Raw genomic sequence first — 15,874 nt, 5'->3', positions numbered from 1 at the left:
CTCTCTCCTTGTGTTGGCGCACTAAGTGGTGCATAGCTCCAACACAGGCTCCCTTGAACCACAGTGCTACGGTGCCGGCGTTATGAGAAGGATTGTTTTTGAGCAGGAAGGGACACCTTCCTGAACAAAAAATAAATCTGTAGAGGCATTTTACTCATTCTATGTGTGATGCGGACTACATCACGCATAGAAAGAAGTAACAAGGAGAAATAGGGATTATGATACTTACCCTCTAAGCATGTGTTCTTGGCATGTAGAGCTGCAGATACACATGCCTTGCATATTCCTGCCATCTAGTGTCGGGTCAGATGGCTCCGGATGTTTGAGGAAGGTATAGCATTTTGACGCATTCCCAAGTCTACTAGCTTCAGTAGATCTTGGAATGTGCCAAATTCCATGGGTGGATGCATCGGAACGGCCATTCTCCAGCCCTGGAACGCCTCCCAGCATGAAATGTAATGTGACGCAGCGCAAGCTGCTGTGTGGCATTACATTTTTTTCAAAGCCATGCAAGGCGGTGCAAATCGCACCTTGAGTGGTATTTTAAATATTACTGAAACCTTTGCATTGTCCTTGTGTTGCCTTGCGCGATGGACTGACAGCAAAAAGTCTTGATAAATACTGGCCACTGTGTGTAAACAGAAGGTAAAAACTAGCATACCTGCATACATTAGCAAACAAAAAAGCGGCTTATTTGTAGTATTCCCTTAATTTAGAGTATGAGCCTTTTTCTAGATTGCTGTTGGCAGGATTCTCGGTCACAAACATGACGGATATCCCGTTTGCCTTATTACAAGTGCCATTGGATAAAATACACTTGTAATACGGCGGACGGGCTATCCATCACATTTGTGATAGCGTATCCTGTCAGCTTAACTTGAAACCAGGCCCTATATTCGTATAGTACAGTTATGTCACAAAAGATTTTACACATAATTAAACATCAGACTGGCAGTTTATGGCAATAGATTCTACAGTGAGAGCCATGGGCGTTCATACATATGCCCGTTGCAGCGGGTGCCTACTGGCCCACTCTTGTAAAATCTATCTGGTCTCTATAACTGGAATTAAGATTCAGGCTGACGTTGGACTGGAATCTTCAACAAGGATTCTCCTCTGTCCAGCAACAACTTTTTACTGGGAAGTTCCTTATACTTTTGTTAGATAGTGAAACACAGTGCTTAAATTGTTCTGCGGGTTTGGGGCAAAGACTTCTCTTTCATCATCAGAGTTTGACCCAGAGCAAGAGAATGAAAGGCAGAAAAGGGAGAAAGAAGGAAGAAGAGCAAGATACCAGTAAAGTGACAAAGCAGAGATTAAAAAGAACCGGCAAGTGTGAGATCAGGAGTCAGAGACAGGAAAGAGGTATGAGGTGGAATCAAGACCAAACACCCAGCGCTGACAGCAGGGTGGTAAGCATTGCTGCACGTACCCCACTGGCTGTCAGCTGGCCTCTTCTTTACCTCCTTTACTCCTTAAGTAAGATGCCTGCAAAACAGCCAACTTCAGTTGTAGGTTAAATGCACCAACCTTGGCTAAGCATGACCCTCAACAGAGCACGGACTGACTTACCACTCCTCTACTCGTAGAGTGACCTCCTCTTTTGCTCTAGACTAGGGATACATATTCACCCTCTGGGATCAGTTTCTGGTACCATTCTGAGCTCCTACAATAAGGGGGCTTTAACTAACAGATAAGAAACAATGCTTGACAAAACCACAACTGCAGCTGATCTTTCCAAAGATGGGACCAATCAGGAAGGACCAGAGTAACTGATGAAGGTGGCGTGCACCGGAGGAGGAAGAGGAGCTGGCCTGCTGCCAACTCTGCTGCCATGAACTCTATGTCAAATTCCAAAGTGGGGCTAACACTGTAGGGCACAGTTAGTTTCATCCTTTCGAGTAAAGCTGCTGTGCCTACAGCTTCAAAGTTCACGATTTGTAATGCACTGTTTAAGGAATTGCCATGAGTAGGAACATGACAAGAAAGCAACCAGGGGGACACCCTAGAACACTCAAATAATGTCTGGAGATGAACTGCTTTATCGAGGATGTACGTCTTGGTACATTTATGGCGATGATATAGTCAGGATTTTTTGTGGTTTTATGTACTTTATCAAGGCATAATTAGTACAATTCCAGATTGGTCCCATTTCACCTTGATCCATGGATACAATTATTCTGAATGTGATTTAAGTCACTTTAAGTCTTGATAAAGCATTCAGAATCCTGAGAAAAGAGTGAGTTGATCATCACTAACAATATATTAAGATCAAATGGCATGTATAAAAATGGTGGGAAACTAAGTGGAAAATAGTCTACGTCAAACAATGGTCTGTGAGGATCTCCAGGTATTATTATTATTATTATTATTATTCTGAGTTTTGTATAGCGCCTGGTTACCTATAGGCATCCCAGCGCTTACCAGAACATAACACTACTAAAGAATGAAGGGATTAACCAGAAAACAGAAAAGTTTTTAAAAGTTTTCGAAACCGAAGCAGGCTAGCTTCCGAGCGCAGTTGTAGGGGCAACGAGTTCCACAAAGAGGCCACATTTATTGAAAACCTTCTGCCACCCGTTCTTGCCTTCTTCACCCTGCCAACCCGAAGGAGATGTTGATCGTCAGAGCGAAGAGAGCGAGGGGCCTTGTAGGGCTGGACCATCTCCCCCAGAATAGGTGGACCTACCCCGTGCAGGACTTTGTGAGCGATACAAAGTGACTTAAATTTCACCCTGTCTCTCACAGGGAGCCAGTGCAGTGCCCTCAACGCCGGGCGAGCAGATTGACGCCTAGGGAGACCCGTCAGAAGTCTGGCTGCCGCGTTCTGCACTTGCTGCAGTTTATTCAGGGTAGATTCGGGTGCACCCAGGAATAACGCATTGCTGAAGTCCAGCCGCGAGATGATAAGTCCCTGGATGAGAAGCCTTCGGGTGGTCACTGGGAGCAGAGGCAAAATCTTCTGGGCTGCGCGGAGCAGGCCAAAGCACACGCCAGCAGTCTTTTTGGCATGAGTTTTAAACGATAGGTCCTGCTCCAGCCATACCCCCAAGCTCTTGATCTCCCGTTTGGGGGGGGGAACCGGTCCCAGACAGTCTGGCCAGCTGCTGGGGGACAAAGATGGAGAGGAGTTCCCCAGCAGCATCAGTTCCGTCTTGGAGCCATTTAACTTTAGGGCTGAGCTGCACATCCACGTGTAGATCTTCTCAAGACATGTGTGCAGCCGGTCGGGATGGAACGCCGACTGGGGAAGGCCTACCACCAGCTGAGTATCATCAGCATAACTGATGATTTTAATACCCAGCGGCAGTACCACACTCTCCAGGGGGGCCATGTAAACGTTGAATAAAGTAGGGCTCAATGAAGAGCCCTGTGGCACACCGCACTGGAGAGGGGTTGAAGATGATTTTTCATGGCCTTCCCACACCTCAAATGAACGATCTTCCAAAAAGGAAGCGAACCATTTGAGGGCCAGACCCGTGACCCCCACCCCTGACAGCCGTTGGAGAAGCACCTGATGGTCCACGGTATCAAAAGCAGCGCTGAGGTCCAGGAGGATCACTGTATGCTGATGATAGAGAGCTCGGCGCTCTTAAAAATTGTAGGGGTGCATTATACTCGGCATTTACATATATCCTGTTGGTTTGCTGTAATCCATGTTACTAGAATGAAGCTTGCATCGATATATGAAGATATTAGAATGAAATCTGTAATGCTGTATATGAGAATGATTAGGATTTTGCACATGTTTAGAGGAACAATGTAATCAGGTATGCCGACTAACAGAGGCATTCATTCTCCATCCCTAGTCTGTCTCAGGTCCTTGGAGAAAAGTAGAAAAGACACCAAAAGCCACAACTCTATTATTCCAGTCGTATTCTTTCTTTAATCTCTTACGTAATTAGGATTACTTTGAATGTGTTAAGTGTAGCAACATCCCACTTCAAGTAATCCGTGCTTTCGAGCTTTGTGTCTGTCTTGCTTGGAGCGTGCGTGTTACTAAGCTGCCACCACCATCTAATCCCTGACTCAACAGGAGTCTTGCTAGTTTTACCAAAATAGTGTGTTTTTATGTGCTTTTATGATTGTATGAAATTGCATTCGAATAAGTTGTTTATGATTCTGACCACAATAGTCTTTTATTTAGGTCATGTTTTTATCCAAAGCACCTTACATAGAATATTGTATACAATTATTATTACTCAATCAAAGAAATGCACTCATTTTATAGGATGAAAGTTTGAGTTGACTTTAATGGAATTCATCTTATGACCTGCAGATCACACAAGGATCTCAACAGTGAAAACTCAACTCACCCAGCGATCTTACTACCACAGAGCTCGTGTCTACTTGACTGGTGAGTAAGAGGTCGCGACTGAACCCACCAAGAAGTTTACAGATCTTCCCATACACAGAGCTCGCTAGGCACTTAATGGGTGTACTTGACTGGTGAGTAGGAGGTCTCGGCTGAATGCACCAAGAAGTTTACAGATCGTCCCATACAGAGAGCTCGCGAGGCACTTACTGGGTCTTCTTGACTGTGAGTAGGAGGTCTCGGCTGAATTCACCAAGACGTTTATAGATCTTCCCATACACAGAGCTCGCTAGGCATTTAATGGGTCTACTTGACTGGTGAGTTGGAGGTCTCAGCTGAATGCACCAAGAACTTTACAGATCTTCCCATACAGAGAGCTCGCGAGGCACTCACTGGGTCTACTTGACTGGTGAGTTGGAGATCTCAGCTGAATGCACCAAGAAGTTTACAGATCTTCCCATATATAGTGGGAGATAGAAACTTGCACTGCTGCTGCACCTTCTGTGTGAGTGTGGTGATAGCTTGCACTTTTGTTGCTGAGAATGCAAAACTTCTGTGCGAAAGCATGCAAAGCTGCTATCCATTTCTTACTGGTTCTTACTGTTAGGGAGGCTTGCACTATCGGTGTCCTGTTAATGTCCATGCAGTCTCGTATGTGTGAAGAAGTCTTGACCAGGGCAGCTACTCCGCTGAGCCGGAGGACCATTGCCCCACTGCTTTAAAGCAGTGCAAAGTGCAAATTAAATGAGAATACCGGAATGTCTGTTATTATCATTTTATTTTTAGTATTGCAGTTGCACTGCAGTGCAGCCAGGTTGTTAGGATGGGGCCGGCATCCCCTGATGTCGAGGACGGGTGGCTGCACCTTAACTGTGCATGATGGTTTGGTCGGCCATCTCGGGCTTGGTCTTGACCACTGCTACCCATGCTGTTGGTGTACTGTGCCCGGAGATCATGTGCATTACTGCACCATTTCTGTGTATGAAAGAAGCTTGCACAGCTGGATCTATTCTATATGCATGCAGGAAGTATTTATTTCTGATGCATGTGCTGCGCCATTTTTATGTATGAGAGATGTTCGCACTTCTGCATCTGTGATCAAGGTGAACGCTTACACACCTGATGCCGCAGGTGAATACCACTAGTGTGTTTTTTTGTGTATGACATACACATTATTGGTGTCTGTGATATACCATAATAGTGCATGAGAGCTTGCACTGGCGCATCTGTTTTGTATCTGTGGTGGAAGCCTTTATTGCCGGGGCCTGTCATGCACTATTTTCACTTGTGAAAGAAGCTTGCACTGCTGCTCCAGATGTGTTCCGTGTGAGTGCGGTGAAAGCTTGCACAGCTTGTCTCCATGCTTTTCTTTTCTGTGTGTAAGGAAAGTCTACACTACAGATGCTCATCTTCTACCAGTTTGGCTGAGCTCTGCCTGTTCTGTGTGTCAGGAAAACCTGCATTGGGTCTCCCTGTGTTAATCCATTTTTTATATGAGAGAAGCTTGCGCTGTTTTTTGCCGGTGCTGCATCTGTTCTGGATTTTTTTTTAAGCTAGCTCTGCTGTTGTCTGTTCTCTGCCTGTTGTGTGTATGTGGGGGGGGGGGGGAAGCTTGCGCTGTCGCTTAGGCTGTACTGCTCAATGCAGTAAGTTTGCAGACTTTACTTCTTTTATCAGTCCACATTATTGGAGTAAGGGCTCATTTGTAGGCCTTCTAGTGCACATCCATCATCGGAGCATTATTCCACTTATAAAAAGATATTAGTAAAAGCAGAAAATGAGGCAGCGTGATTTGGCATTTGGAACTACTATGTCCTCGGAGATGTCAGTCAGTGACACTGGTCATCACTTCAGGCATGAGGTAGTTGACGTCATCACGTCGGCGCTGGGAAATAAACGTTAGCCTGGCGGACTCCATCGTCGCATGTTTCCGTGTATCCGCAGGCTCCCAGCTGCAGGAGGCTGCCATTAATGTACAGGCTGTCGTCATCGCAGCCGCCCACGACGTCCAATGGCAGAGAGGTCTCAAGAGTCTGAAGGGTGCCATGAAGGTCAGAAAAGGTCGGGCGGTGCTCTGGACACTCCTGCCAGCAGCGGCACATGGCGTCATACCTGGATCAGGCAATGAACGCACAGAACATACAAAAAAAAAGAAACGGAGGTTAGTCCTGGTACATAATACTGCAGAATTGACCACATTATATAGACATTGCAGTTTTATTTTTATTTTTTTAAACTATGTTTTCAAAGTGCTACCAAAACCTCTTACTGAATTACATCATGTCAAGCATAAGCACGTTTAACACTTTTGGGGTACCGCAACAAATTGGATAATGGTAAATCAGGAGACAAAAAGGGAATTGGGCACCGTGTGAATATGGAGTTATTCGTAAAAAAACAAAACAATGTGGATGTAGCCTAACGGCTGGAGCAGTTGACCGTGGTCAACTGCTGGGGAACCAGGTTCGAGTCTCGGCAAGGACGCTAAACATCCTGTGATTCTGGGCAAATCACATTCTCCCAGCGTATAACAAAATGAATGTGTCCGTCTGTAATGCAACTGGTGCTCATGTGAAGCCTCTGTTACCTTCGGGTCAAGTTTGCGGTAAATAAATAATTTCGTAACATACCTTATTTTGTTTTGTTTTAGTTCTGGTACAGACTGTATCACACTACCAGTAGTCCACACTCCCTTCCCGCAGTCCAGTTGTATTTGAATATAATATAATATAATATAATATATATTTATATATATATATATTTTTATATATATATATATATATATATATATATATATATATATGTATATATGTATATATATGTATATATATATATATATATATATATATATATATATATATATATATATACATATATATATATATATATATATATATATATACATATATATATATATTCTGAGCAAACGCTTGAAGCTTGGAAGAGCACTCAGCCGCTCTCTGCCTTCCAGCATTCAAAGTGCAGCCATCCGTATTTCCTCCGTGTTGGTTAACTCTGCCTACGCGTTTCGGGGCACAGAGCCCCTTCTTCCTGGGCTGCGAAGACACACATGAGGCCAGCATGGTTTGTAAATCACTTTTTTTATTTCAAACATCCTTCCGACGATGGGCAATATATATATATATATATTATTAAAGGAATCCCGACCGCCGATGGCTGCGGTCATAAACGGGCACACCTTCACTCTCACTTATGGATCAAGTAAGAGATGCCAAAACACCATAAAGTGTAGCAGTGCAGAAGTTTTATTGCAGTAATTATCAGAGCAAGTGCTCTCCCTGACGCGTTTCGCTCCGCGAACGGAGCTTGGTCACAGTAGGTAGTTATAGTTAGGATTGTTTTCCATAGGAAATCCGCAACATTCTATTGGGAATAACTTTGGCGCCGAATGAGGGGTCTGCCTGTAATTTTCCTTAACTTTGCCTCGCTGCGCTCCGCTCCTTCCCTGAAAGGTTCGGGGGGGATCCGTCAAGCGGGGGCCGAGATAAAAGGGGGGTCCCAAAACGTGTTTTCCCCATGTTAATTTCCATAGGGTGGTTGGACTCACTTTTAGCCCGAACGGCTGAACGGATTTCCACCAAACTTGGCAAAATTGTAGGGACTGGTACCCCGATGTGCCTTTTCTATGTCTCAAGATATATGCTCCAGTGGTTTTTACGAAAATTAACTTTGAAAAAATATATATTGGGCTACATTGGGCTATATATATGTTAGAGCCCAAATGTAGCCCAATGTAGCCCAAAGATGGCCACCAGAGACAAAAAAGACCAAATGTAGCCCAAATATCAGCCAGATGTAGCCCAACTATAGCCCAATGACAGAATGTCCCAGAGTGTTCTAAAGAACTAGAGCGCTAACAGTCTTACTTATGACAAAAGTATGGCACACCTGAAGTCATCTTGATTGGAATAAAGTGTTAACACTTAAAACATTTAATTTGCAAAGGAACAAAATGAGGGGGTTCATTTTGCCATAGAAATTATGATTAGTGCTGAAGAAAGAAAAATTAGGGCACATTTTGAGTGACTTCTCAAATCCTCTTATATTTCATTAAAAAAATTCTGATATGCAGTCTCCCAAGATGGCCACCAGAGACAAAAGAGCCCAAATGTAGCCCAAATATCAGTCAGATGTAGCCCAACTATAGCCCAATGACAGAATGTCCCAGAGTGTTCTAAAGAACAACTAGAACGCTAACAGTCTTACTTATGACAAAAGTATGGCACACCTGAAGTCATCTTGATTGGAATAAAGTGGTAACACGTAATACATTTAATTTGAAAAGGAACAAAATGAGGGGTTTCATTTTGCCATAGAAATTATATATATATATATATATATATATATATATATATATATATATATATATATATATATATATATATATATATATATATATATATATATATATATATATATATATATATATATATTCACTGAAAAAACCATAGGTTTCACACCAGTTATAGTTAGGAATTAGCATTTAAAAAACCTATTAAATTCACTGAAAAAACCATAGGTTTCACAACAGTTATAGTTAGGTGGAAATTTTACTCGCATAAAACCATTGAAATTCCCACGTTATAGTTAGTTGGACTCACTATAACTTGCGCGTGCAATGCACTGCTGATGACGTCACATATTACATCACTCATGACATGGTCAGTGACATCACTCATGACATCACTGATGACATCTCAAATTACATCACTGATGACATCATCCAGTGAATGTGTATCTTTCTGAAAAATAAATCTTTTTTATATATGTATATCTAAAGGTTGATGGAAGAATAAATGGGTAAATAAATGTCTAAATGGATTTTTTTTGTGTAAAATTGATTGGTTAACTGACTTATTAAATGTATCTTAGTGAATACATATATTAGCGAGTAATGTTTAAATATTTAAATATCTGTATCTGTGTCTCACTTTGTGTATAAGTGGCTGCATGGGTTGGTGAGTAGCTACATGAGTGTGTATATGGGTTATTAGTTGTTTTTTTGAGTATCAGTATCAGTGTCTGTATGGTTCGGTGGGGGATATTACTTAGAGCACAGATGCATGAATGAGTGACTCACTATTTGTATGTATTTTGAAGACAGCATGTGTGCAAGACTGTATGGGTGGATGATTGTGTGTATGGGTGGGTTAGTGAGTATGTGTTTTTATAATTGATTGTTTAAGAGAGTAAATATGTTTCCGTTTCTGTAGAAGTATGTGTAGTGGTGTGTATATAGCAGTATAATCAAGTAAATGGTTTTTTGATAGTTTATTTGCATGTGTGAATTTGTGTGTGAGTAACTATATGGATGAGTATTAGTGTGTAACAGGATGTATAGGTGTACGAGTACATATGATGAGTAAGTACATGCATGAGTGACTATATAGAACTGTTGGTGAATGAGTGGATGTGTATGTAGATGTTGGAATTACCTAATAAGTTGTTGTAATTGGTATTGGTTTCTCCTTTTTTAAGAAAATGTTAGTTTCTATTTTTGAATGTGTGTGTCAAAGGTTATTTTATGCTGATAGGAGGTCTGCCACTTTGTCACAAGGATGTTGTCATCAGTGATGTCATTTGAGATGTCATCAGTGATGTCATGAGTGATGTCACTGACCATGTCATGAGTGATGTAATATGTGACGTCATCAGCAGTGCATTGCACGCGCAAGTTATAGTGAGTCCAACTAACTATAACATGGGAATTTCAATGGTTTTATGCGAGTAAAATTTCCACCTAACTATAACTGGTGTGAAACCTATGGTTTTTTCAGTGAATATATATATACATACATATATTTTGTATACACGTTTTGCTCCATGGGAAAAAATATTGCACAGAAACCAAAATTAAATTTCTCTACCAGCTAGCTAGTCGATTTAATTATAACTCTGTGTGTGTAGGCCTGCCTTGACGACACTTCACACCTCTTTAGTTATTCTCTCTTGAAATGGAAAGTTATTTAAAAAAAACAGCACACAACCATCGGCTATAATTAGAGAAGTAAAAAGGCAGATTCCAAGAAACATCGCCATGCGATCTTGTTGCACTTTTATCTAAGATTTTAACTCCAAAATGAAGGCGGAAGCTGGTAATATGAAAGTGTTAGAGTTCACAACTACTTTTTGGATTCAAAGCAAAACCTCCGAAGCCTTGTTCCCAAAAGACCGGGTGTTGGCAGATTTAGTGCAACAGACTTTTCAAATGCTGTGTGCAAATTAGCAATGGACTAGTGTTTTGTGATTTATAATCACCATTACAACATGCTGGATCCGGGCCCTCGTGTTGCTGCTGTGATTGTGGCTCAGGAAGGCACACATAGCTCTCTTGATTAACAAAAGCCTTCCTTTTTTCGTGCTGATGGACTTCTTGTCCCACTGGAAGAATTTGTGTTTTTTATTTCTGAACATTGAATTGATGCAGAACTGGTTTAGGGTGGCTCTACTTTCAAGTGTCCTTTTCAGGCTGCTCTCTAGATACAGGCCTTGTGCAGTGACACCCCTCACTGCCTGGAACACTCACAACATAGTCACAAAGAGGTGTGAGGTTTCGCACTGACTGACATCAGCCCAATTGAAAATGTGATCAAGGAGCATTAAAGGTTGGATGGACCTCACCAAAGGCCTGCCATTCACCTTACACAACAGAATCTGCAGTTCCACTCCTCCTTCGAAAGGGCAGTGCTTCAGGAAATCTAAACAGCATCTCCTTGCTAGTATAGTTCTGCACTTCAGTGTCTGGATCTCCACCCTCCAGTCACAGGAATGCAGGCAACACACTTCCCCTGACTGGTGAAGCTGTACTCGCTCTCCAGCTTCTGCCATGTCAAACCAGAGGGATCCAAAATGGTTCCTACTCTGCTTTATAGTTAGGGCTCCCGGTTTTATGGTATTTATATTTTTGTCATTTCCGTCTGTATTTACCCATATTTATTTTTTGCTAACTTTACCTGTATTTATCCATATTTATTTTAGGTTTTGTGAAAAAACGAAGCTGAAATGTGTATATTTTTGCATTTATTTAACCAGTCAATGCGCACTCATGCCTGAACGCCTGGCAGGTTTTAATGATAAATACACACTCAGATGGTAAAATATGCACTTGCAAGAAAATATATACGTTTTAATGTCAAGGTTGTGCAAATCTACTGCTGTCTAAAGCTCTTTATTTAAATCCCTACATTTTTGTAATCCCCTTGCCTGTCAGTCTGCACAGCTATTGGCCTGGCAGTCATGATTGACAGCAATTAGAATCACTCAAAAACAACCCATTTTCCGTTTTTATCCACATTTAAAAATAAATGCAAACAGGAAGATAAATGATTTTCTGTCTGTATTTATCTGTAAAAATCAGTAAAAATGAAAAACAGGAAGCCTTATTTACAATTAATACTGCGCAACAAAATTTGATGAGACATCCGCTCCAGGATTAGCAGAATCCCCTTTGGGGGTGTGTGCCTAGCAGTTATTTTAAGTTTCCAACCTTCGAATCGATCAGAGGTCCTTGCTGAAGCGGCAGTCTAAAGATAGCCTAGCACTGCAAAGACTGTTCACCCGAATCTGGGGCCTCATTTATGAAAAGTGACGCATCGCTGCGTGAAAACAGCGATGCGTCACTTTTCACTGCGCCCTCCTTGTGAGACCAATGATGCGTCATATTTACACTATGACGCATCATGGCGCAAGGAGTTACAGATACGTCAGTATTTCTGACGTATCTGTAAGCGCAAAAGTCACGCATTGCTGGAATGTGTCACAAAAGTGACGCAACTCCAGCAATGCGTCCTTTCACATGGGGAAAGCCCCATGTGAAGGGGCTTGCTTCAGTCTTACGCCTGCTGTGAGGCAGGCGCAAGATTTTGACGCAACAACGTCCTAAAAGTGACGCAGTGAAATCTCATAGATTTCACTGCGTCACTATTACGAGGCTTTTTGCGGGGGAACGCCCCCTCTGCATACATTATACCTGACGCAGGTATAATGTAGCGCAGGGGTTTACAAAGTGACGCATCTGCTTAGATGCGTCACTTTGTAAATAGTGCGCAACAGGAGGCATGTTTTACGCCGCCGATGCGTCACAAAAAGTGACGCATCGGAAGCGCAAAACTGACGCAAGGCCTCATAAATGAGGCCCCTAGTACCTATCAAAGGTACCGAATTTAGCACAATCTTCACATGCAAATAACGTTATCATTGCTTCTGTCTAGGTCTTATATGCTCATATTGCATGCTTTCTCAAAAAACGTCCTCTTGATTAATAAAACCAGACATGAAAAACTGAAGCATTTACGTAAGATTTCTGATTATCTCCTCTCGTTTTTCCATCAAATGACCATCTTGTTCTTTCGCATCCTTCGCATCCTTCGCATGCCTTTCCTCTCTGGGCACAACTTTCTCTAAGTCACGTGCATGTTTACCATCTCTATTGAAGTATTTCGGCAATTTGCACACAACTCCTCTCAAAGATCTCAACCTCTGCTATTATAAATGCCATGTGGCTGCAACCGAACAACATCTAACCTCCTCTAGCTCATCTATTAACCCTACAGACATCTGCACCCAGCCCCAAATGATAACACCTAACTCCCAATACTTTAATCTACCACTAAGAAACTGGAGTTGAGTGCATGGAATGGTTTGCTTGAACGCACAACACTAATCCCAAAAACCAGTAACAAATAACACTGGATTAAACAATAATCTTGGCTTCCAGAGCAGCGTGCTGCCCAGCATAAAGCACTTCAACGCCTCTTCAGGGGTAGGAGGCACTCTATAAATTCAATTATAATTACAATGCATGCATTGCCATCCATTGAGAGTCGCAGTGCCAGCTGGCAATGGGCAATGCTTCTGCCTACGGCCAGATTGTCCACACCTGTCACTGGGCTTTTCCCCGGTGGGCTGGCATGTGAGGGCCATTTTTACTGCTGGTGGAGGCCAGTTCTGTTGGTGAGCCGGGCTATCCATGGTTCCTGCCAGCAGCCCTTCAGCGTTTTACAAAACAAAGCTAAAGAAAATGTTTTTAAAGCATGCTGGTCAGACCACGCTTGCTTCAAAACAATTTGTTTTTGCATTTATTTGCTTCCTACCTTCTGTAGAGTTGCTTCAAGCAACATTGATATTCAAAGGAGCAAGACACCTCAAAATTCAAAAGTGTTTAATTTTTTTATCATGTGGTCATTGCAAACACATGTCACTTCAGTATATTAAATTATACCATTGCATTGACTGACAATTATTAGAAAGGATTGTAATCGTGAACTTAGAAACACTGATGCCCATCTGCCCCTGCTCTAAAAATGATGCTAATAGTGAACCTAGAGGAAAGCCAGTTGTCTTTTGCCCCCCAGATGTGGCCTAAGGTGTTACTATAGATGTAGTAGAGTAATATAATAGTCTTTTGTTTTTGTGTAGTGCACGCCCTGAACTGATTCATTTAAATGTGCGCTCACGTGACGCTGGAAGAAAAAGGCCACATTTTGGAAAAAAGCAGTTGCATAGGATCACACAATGTGGTCAAGCGGAAGCCAGGACTGATGCAAAGTTTCCTCGTACCACATTGTGCAATTGGGCCTCGACATGTTCATTTCTTTTGCTCTAATATTTTATACCAAAGCTTAATGCCTTGTCTTTATTCTTTGATGTGCTAAATCAGAGCACTATATTAAATGCATCTGTGCTGTGCATGTTTCATAAGGATGAGGGGTGTTAGTGTTTGAGGAGGATGATAGTTTAATTATGGAAGTTAAAATAAAAACCAGAGCACCCACACTTGGGACCCTTTGTTTCACGTGGCTAAAAGTCTTTATTTATTGTCATCCGTTCTAGAACTAATTCATCCACCTACTCATCACCCATCCAACTATTCAGTCATTCATTGAGCCTTGCACCCATGTCTCCAGTCTCCATACAACATTGGAATGACTGGACAAGGTTCTTTAGGAAAACAGGTGGTGTGCAATGCATCATATTTACAAACATTTTTCCATACATTTCTTTAATGGGAAACCCTTCCCAAATCACCTTTTAAGTGATCAGACTTGCTCTCTGCGCTTGCTAGCTCACTACGTGCAGTATGGGAAGGTCGGACAAAATTTGCTATGGTTGGATTTTGTTCTCAGTACGCCCCTGATCCACCTTAAACATTTGTAATGGAATGCACAAATGCTTTCGGACCATTTTTCCCAGTAAGAATTTGTGGCGTCTAAGCTGCCAACAAGCGCTTGGGACACTGGGAGGAATAGTATAGTACAAGAGCCAAGTTTTTCATAACCATGTGTGCTTAGTTGATCCTGTCCACATTTTTTTCAAACAATTTCAGATCTTGTGGTCCTAGTACGACTACAAGTCCCAGAATTCTAAGAAAAAAACAACAGACCCTGCCCCTTTAGCAAGAATTTACCGGCAGGGCTCATCAGTTAACTGTGACCAGGGCCACTGGAATTATGGGTCAGGGATGCACCAACATATGCTGCGGAGTTGACTGAATTATGCAGCAAGTAAAGTCAAATTATGTGGCATAATGTGGCACATTTTGTGATATCAAAACTTCATTATTTTGACATGTTTACACATGTTAACACTAGCTGGGTGAAGGCACAGCAATAAGCAACCACAAGGTGACCAGTCAACCTTTGCAAAGGGTCTTCCACTGCACGGCAAAAACGTGTTGACGCATTTTTAATAACTTTTGATCTATTTGAGCTAATACCAGCATTTTTGTCTGTTAAATTCAGCATTTTATGCAGCAGATGATGGATTGGATGGAAACAATGACAAATCAATGAAAATGCTGCAGCCACAGAATCGCATACTTTCAGTGGCCCTGACTATGACACAGCATAACTTTCCCTCTGAACCTTGTAAGCTTGCCTCTCTGTGTTTAAGGATGCCACAGCCCACTACCCTGTATATGGTCATGCTTAGGCTAGTGAAGTAATTGCTTTACAAACCTGGAAGTTGTGCTACTTCAATGGGCCACGAAAATTCCATGGACATGTTAAAGTTGCTACATTACCTGGTACGCCGCTCTCGGGTTGCAAAAGTAGCACCAAAACCTGATCCTCACTGACTGAGATGCACTTTGCCCAAAGACTGAAGCATTGATCTGAATATGCGAGTGGGTGGCTAAGGAGGTCTAGCACCCTGACCTATGTGCCAGTCTGTCTTCTTCCTGATCCAATGGTATTTTAGATGGACAGGGTGTTGTGGACCTGGGTGCCAATGGGCATCAGGCCCTCAGCGGAACACAGATAGAGGCTCTGATTACCTCTAGCAATAGGGAGAGCATGCAGGTACATTGGCTTGGATGGTGGCCTGCACATATGGCACACAATGTAAAAGACTGTGGCATAGAGTGTGGCTTCAGCTATTTTTACCCTTTGCCCAATACCAATGGTGAGTGATGGTCACGCTTTGTGATAGAAGGCAGGAGTGGGATGTAGATCTGTAAACTCATGCTGTGCCACCATGTGACACACAATATCAGCTCCCCTCACATGGTCTCCTCCCAGTGAAGAGCCAATATCACACAGT

General features: G+C 42.3%; 1 protein-coding gene across 1 annotated transcript in view; it reads right to left on the bottom strand.

Moving 5' to 3' along the window:
• Positions 1–4,113: 4,113 nt before the first annotated feature.
• LOC144781756 (ephrin type-A receptor 4-B-like) overlaps positions 4,114–15,874 on the bottom strand; it is a 284,979-nt gene continuing 273,218 nt past the window's right edge. The window contains exon 14 of the mRNA XM_078660745.1: positions 4,114–6,427. Within this exon, the coding sequence (XP_078516871.1) occupies positions 6,190–6,427 (238 nt within the window). The 3' untranslated portion in view covers positions 4,114–6,189. The remainder of the gene's footprint in view (positions 6,428–15,874) is intronic.

Source organism: Lissotriton helveticus, chromosome 9 (genome assembly GCF_964261635.1).
Source record: "Lissotriton helveticus chromosome 9, aLisHel1.1, whole genome shotgun sequence".
Lineage (NCBI taxonomy): Eukaryota > Metazoa > Chordata > Amphibia > Caudata > Salamandridae > Lissotriton > Lissotriton helveticus.
The sequence above is the reverse complement of the archived record's forward strand: the minus strand, read 5'-3'. Positions and strand labels throughout refer to the sequence as shown.